Here is a 6,245-nt window from a genome sequence, read left to right on the forward strand (position 1 = left end):
GGGCAAAGGCCTTCCTGTTTCTCTTTTGGTCTTTAAGAGTGAGTTGGAACAGGAATTAGGAATTTTTTGCTCTCCTACTTCTAAGCTAACTCCTCAAGTTTTAACACTGGAATATTTCTTTTAGGAACCAGGGACTATCTGGGGGCAGCGTCCCTTCTTCAAGCACCAAAACCCAACCGGACATTTAGGTCTGGAATGAAAGCAAGGAGGCCTGACCGGGGCTTACTTGCTGGCGTGTCTTCGCTCCAGAGGTACGGCACTGTCTGCTCTGGGGAGCTGCTGTCCAGCCAGATGCTGAACTGCTGTGGAGAGACAGCGGGAGTGTCACCGTGGGCAGGCCATCTCAGTGGGCACAGGCTGGGCCTGGCCTACCAGACGTTTGATAAGCGCATGAACATGTTTCTGGGTTTGCCACGACACACGCGCTCCCTCACTGCCAATTTCCTGGGGACAGGCACGTCTGGAACACCCACCTCGTCGGCCTGAACCTTTGCGATCAGATCTTTAAATGCAGGGAGACAGCTCAGCCTCACAACTGCTTCGGCCTGCTCCACGGTGAGGCCCCGGATCTCGGGCGTCGAGCCGGCACTCAGCACGATCTCCTTCCCTCTCAGGAAGTGCTGGAACTCGGCCTCGTAGGTGGGCTCCCTGCAAAGGAGGCGACGGGCTAGCTGGGTCTTTTAGGTTCATTTCTGCTGTCACTAAAAGAGCAGTAATGACTTAGAGAAAACAAGAACACATCCTAACGTCGAACGCCGTCGTCCAGGAGGGAGGTGAGGCGGGGCGCCCGGCCTTACCCGATCGTGCCCTTCAGTTTGATTCTCGCCAGCAGCATGGCGAAGGTGATGTGGTCCTGGTGCAGCATGCCCCTGGCCACCCGGTTGAACGCCACCTGGGCACAGAAGCAGGAAATGCTGTTGCTTCTGAGGGATCGCGTCTGCACTTCCCCCCGGGGAAACCGCCACGTGCCGGCGCCACACCTGGAAGAGGTCCTTCGTTATGCTGGAGAGGCGCTGCGTGTGGTCCGTGACGCCCTTCAGGTTCGGGTTCTCGTACAGGACGTTGTGATAGATGTCCAGGAAGAACTGGAGGGAGTACTGGTACAGGAAGTGTATCTGAGGGGCCAGGACGACGACCGTTAGCACCCGCGGGGCGCAGCGCCGCGGGCCCCGCCTGGCCCCTGCTGCCCGCCGCAGGTCACCTGCTTCAGAGCCTCCATGGTGAAGTAGATGCTGCTGCAGGCAGTGGACAGCGGCAGGTACTGCTGGGACACGGTCTCCACTTCCTGCATCACGATGTCGGTCTCCTCGACTTTCCTTGTCACCTCGGCCGCCTCCCTCTTGAGGTTCTCCAGAGTCGTTATGATCGTGTCGTCATCCAAAATGCGCCCTTTCACCTCGTTCAGAGCTTGCAGCAGAGACTTCTCCAGCTGACGCAAACGCAGCTGAAATTCTCCTTCGGTGATGGAAACAGCCTGAGTTTGCCGGAGTACTTGCCTTCTCTCACAAGGAAAGCTCTCTGAAGAGTCCGTCACAACCTGGAAACCTCCCAGTCCCTTAGAAGTCCAACCTCCTCACCTGCCCCTGGATCTGAAAGCCACAGATCCAGAAACGTACCTTGAAGTTTAAGAAGATCGGAACGTTTTTCGTCCACGTCGGGTCTCTCTGCTTTAAGTACTTCATTTAGACACTGGCTTTGTAAACTGCTTCGAGTGACTGTGAAGTTGACAAACGTGACCCGGGAGCAGAGATCTGGTGGGAACTCGACCTGCCAAAAGGGGTGACAGCACAGTCTGCTTTGTCACTTCGGCTGTTAACTCCCAATACCGCCACACGTTTATACGCGAAGTGCCTCTGCTTACAGTTGGATCGCGGGTGGACAAGAAGATGACAAATGATGGGGACAGGTCTATATCTTGGTCACCAAGGGTAATCAGTACTCTACCCCCCGTTCGCCGGACTTCACGGTTCAGCACCGGATTCAGAACTGGATCATAGCTTTCCACATCCTGTAGACACACGTACGAAGTTTGCCGGTTAGGGCTTCACAGTATTGAGTTCACCCAAATCATGGTGTAACAACACTGACTCCCCACTCCAGATAAACACCTTCCCGGAGCACCTAGCCATTCAGACCTGCGCTGGCCAATATGGTAGGCACGAGCCCCATGTGGCCACCTCCATTAAAATTCCTTTCTTTAGTCACATCAGCCACTGTGTGACTGCCACGCTGGACAGCACCGGCTGCAGAGCACGTCGATCACTGCAGGTGGCTCCAGTGGACACTGATGACTTATAGACTAAGTGGAATTTTAAGTGCAAACCCTGCTTTTGTTGGACTTATTTTTTAAGAGAACAATCCCAAAGCTTTATCCTTTCTTTAGTATCAAATGAAGTCTTACAAAGTTCAAAACTATCACTTTGTATTGTGTAACTTAGTTTTATTTCACATCAACTGTTTAAAAAAAATCTAAACGTAGCCCTAAAAAGAATTCTCTTGGAAGCGGGGTCTGAAGAATCCAGACGCACATACCTGGACCAGCAGGGGGTTACCAAACCGCAGTGCGCTCTCCAGGTTCTTCCTAAAGGCGTCATCCAGGAAGCTGGTCCGCGTGATCTTACGGTCCTTGTACTCATTCATAATGAACTCCGTGGCCTGTCCGGAGGGGTCGATGATGAGCGGGTACCTGTGGATGAGGCGGAAGAGCAGGCTGCAGGAGCCAACGGGACACGCGCAGACATGGCACGGAGCCCCGTGAGGCAGGCGGAGAGGCCGCCCCTCCCCGATCGCCCTGCAGAGACGCGGCCTAGGTGCTTAATGCTAAAATCGTCTGTTTCAGAACTTCTGTAATGAAGAGGGAAGGAAGGCAGGCACGGACTGAGGGCCCTCTCTGGGGCACAGGTGCTCTCTCAGCGTCCTGCACGTGCCTGTCCAAAGGCCGAGCACGCCACGTTAGAATTACTGTGCTGTGTATTATTTACATCCCTTCTAGACAGCGACCTCCTATTAAGTACGTATCGACAGTGCTAGAGCAGCACCAAGACCCAACAATTATAAAGAGTTTAAGTTGTCAGGGACTCTGGCAAATTATAGACACGTCTTCATTCAATCTCCACAATAATCTACGAGATAGGTACTGATATCAGACCCATTCTTACAGAGCAGGAAAATGAGGCACAAAAAGGCTGAAGTGTTCAGGGTCCTACAGCCAATCAAAAAATTTAAAAACATGTAACATACACACAAATGCTCATGGAAGGGTACGTGAGGAGAACCCCCCACCATCCATTGGTCCTGTTTCTGGTCTGCCCACGCGAAGCACGTTTCGGTGTTTACAGACACATGTGCATCCGGGGGGAGCACAGCCCGCCCCCGCTCTCCCTGCTGGAGCACTCTCTGCATGCAGGTCCCGTGTGAACGGCCTGGTCTGCAAGGACGCCCAGCTCCCGTGGTGGTGAGCGCGGGCCTCCGTCAGCTGGCACTAAGGTGGGGCCTGTGAGGCATTTCCAGGCTTCTGCTGGCATACACCCCGTCCTCGAACACCCTTAGGTCTGTCACTCTCTACGTGTGTCAGTCTACTGAGTAAACACCTAGAAGTGATCGTGTTGTCCATTCACACGAATCCGGCCCCTCACACAGACAACTGACGGATCAATATTCTCCCCAGCACCATCTGGCAAGAGGCTGAGCCACACATGGGACCGGAGGGCTTGCTCAAAATCAAATGACACCTGGAAGAGTCATCATCTTTGTGTCCCTGGGACAGTGGCATCCTGCAAGGGCTCAAAAGTTCTCAGATATTGAGATGACGTTAAAAAGAAATCTCGGAGTGAATTTTTTAAAGAAGAGAAAACGTTGAGGGTGTCTGGGTGTAGAGTGGCCACAGAGAAGGGTCAAGCCTTAGGAGCTGGGCGGCCTGTCCGGGGTCAGAAGTGAGGACCCCCATGGCCTACAGTGTCGCTGACCTTCACTGAAGCCACGTTCCATTTGTTACTCTGGCCTTATACCAAAAAACGGGTAACAAGTTCCTCTTTAACTTCTGGTCTGTTTTAACGTCCACCCCGACACACAATCCTGCCCGTCAATCTCACGTCACGCTAGACGTGTATTCACACCGCAGAGCAGTTCAGCCAGCCGATGTGGAAGGATGGAATGGGTCGGGGACCAGCACGCACCTGCCAGCCCTGCAAGCCCGCTCCCAACTGCCTACTCACCTTCTCAAAGGTGTTTCGAAAAAAATTATACCGGACTCATCACACACGAGAACTTCCAAGCTGCCCTCCTCGTGCGCATGAGCACATACCTATTGAAGCGCTTCAGCATGATCGCGTTCTCCGTGCACAGGTCGTCTGCAGGTAAGGAGCTGGCCTGCCAGCGAAGGCGCTCGTCGGCATTGGAAAGATACTCGGTCCTGGCGATATCTGTGCGGAACTGAGAGAGCAAGGCGGTTGGCCTCCCTTCTCCGCGTCTAGTTAGGGCTGCACCAGCTGCCCGGACGGCAGTTTGCCTCACACCCCAAACACGTCTTTTTGCAACTCCCTACGGACGGTTACCTGGATGTTGGCCTGCTGTAAGTGATGGGACCAGGTGGTAAACAAGTTTTGCCGCATCTGCTGGTCAAAATAACCCGCATAAGCAATAAACGCGGCCGACAGAAGACAGTCCCCAGCGATGGTAGACATCTGGTTTTTGAAAGTTTCACTTGTTTTCTCCCATCGTTCGCGTTCGGCAGACAAACTCTTCAGAAGAGCCGTGCTCCGGTTCACCTGACAGGAGACAACACGGGATTTACAGATGAAAGAGCGGATCTGTCCCTCCATGCTGGGTGCAGGTTTGTGTGTGCTAGAAATAGAATCCTGCTCAAGCGATTCGCAATCCCAGAGGAGATGGGGCCCAGGCTGTACATGGCCAGTGACGAGTGTCAGAATCCGGTCAGGCGTGAGGCAAGTGCAGAGATTCAGCCTGTGCGTGAGCAGCGATGGGACAGGAGAGAGGAAAGGTGGGGGGAACAGGTGGCCTGGAGGGAGAGATGCTGGTGGCAGGGATTAGAGTCTGAGGGCTGAAGAGAAGTGTGGGCGGACATGAGCGAGGGGGCAGTGGATGGGACATCCTGACAAGGAGGCCCTCAGTGACGTCGCTTATGAAGTCGAGGCCCGAGAACTAACAGGTGTGGAGCCGGCCACCGGGGAGCAGGCTCACTGGCTTCAGATTGCCCTGGCGGTCTCTATCTAAACGCCACTCAGCGATGTGCAGGACAGTCATCAGGAACCCCTCAGACTTTACAGAGCTAATTCACTGAGAATGTGGCCCATGCAGCACCTGTCACCATGATAATCCCGGTCCACCTGCTGAGGCCAGCAAGCGTTCCACATTAACACCAAAACGGAGCCTTCAGGGGGCGGGGGAAGGGAGCGCACTGGCGACAAGACCCGTGGAAGAGCTTACTTTTGCTTCGACAGCGGCCAGGTCGGCTTTGATGGCCTGGGCCTCGGAGATGAGCACCGCGTACTCCTCCTTGTAGCGGGCGATGCTGGCTTCCAGGTCGCGGATCATCTGCTCCACCTCGTTGGCCTTCTGCTGGTTGTCCTTGGCGTCATCTTCCAGCTTCTGCAGCTCGTTGCGCAGGGGCTCCACTCGCTTCAACATGTCTGCATAGTTAAGCTGAGGGGGGCAAATGGTAACTGTCGAGGAAAAGTGACCGGACAAGACGTCACGGCCCACGGGAGCTCCTAGCCGTGCGACTCACCTGGGCGATCGCCCATTTCACCATGGGACCGCAGGCCAGCGAAGCCCGGTTCACAATTTCGTAGTTGTAGCTTGGGTTGGACATGTAGTTTTTCTTCATCTTCTCCCTTATGGCGTCGCTGAAAAAAAGGGGTTGCGTTTCTAAGCAAGTGTAGCGCCAAAGAACAGGGGAGCTTTTGGGAAATCAAAATGGAAAGGCCAGTTTTCACCTGCTGCCCTGGTGACCGCGGAGGACGAGACTGACTGAGCCCCATTAGGAGACAGTGACACCGCTGCTGAGAAGGACTCTGGCCCCTTGTCCTTCCCCCTCCCCCAACAGGAGACAGAGTGGGGCCAACTCTGTGGCAGTGGGCGGGGGGGCCTCTGCTCTGACTGCAGCAAGGGTATGGCTTGTGTGGTTAAGGGTCAGAAAACTCTTGCCAGGAACATGGGGAAGAAATCTACCTCTTTGAGTGGAAACGGTCTGAAGGGCACTGATGTCGCTAACTGACGCTGCCTTC

At 54.5% G+C, this 6,245-nt stretch overlaps 1 protein-coding gene across 1 annotated transcript in view; it reads right to left on the reverse strand.

The window, feature by feature from the left end:
• The window catches only part of DYNC1H1 (dynein cytoplasmic 1 heavy chain 1), a 76,590-nt gene that overhangs the window by 8,184 nt on the left and 62,161 nt on the right, over positions 1-6,245 (reverse strand). Inside the window, exons 52-62 of the mRNA XM_023537135.1 lie at positions 5,446-5,661; positions 4,554-4,766; positions 4,304-4,431; positions 2,533-2,686; positions 1,862-2,008; positions 1,617-1,767; positions 1,202-1,455; positions 981-1,115; positions 798-892; positions 474-648; positions 227-302 (exon numbers count right to left, since the gene is read on the reverse strand). Of these exons, the coding sequence (XP_023392903.1) occupies positions 227-302; positions 474-648; positions 798-892; positions 981-1,115; positions 1,202-1,455; positions 1,617-1,767; positions 1,862-2,008; positions 2,533-2,686; positions 4,304-4,431; positions 4,554-4,766; positions 5,446-5,661 (1,744 nt within the window). The remainder of the gene's footprint in view (positions 1-226; positions 303-473; positions 649-797; positions 893-980; positions 1,116-1,201; positions 1,456-1,616; positions 1,768-1,861; positions 2,009-2,532; positions 2,687-4,303; positions 4,432-4,553; positions 4,767-5,445; positions 5,662-6,245) is intronic.

The sequence above is a fragment of the Pteropus vampyrus genome, unplaced genomic scaffold (genome assembly GCF_000151845.1).
Source record: "Pteropus vampyrus isolate Shadow unplaced genomic scaffold, Pvam_2.0 Scaffold178, whole genome shotgun sequence".
NCBI classification, from domain to species: Eukaryota; Metazoa; Chordata; class Mammalia; order Chiroptera; family Pteropodidae; genus Pteropus; species Pteropus vampyrus.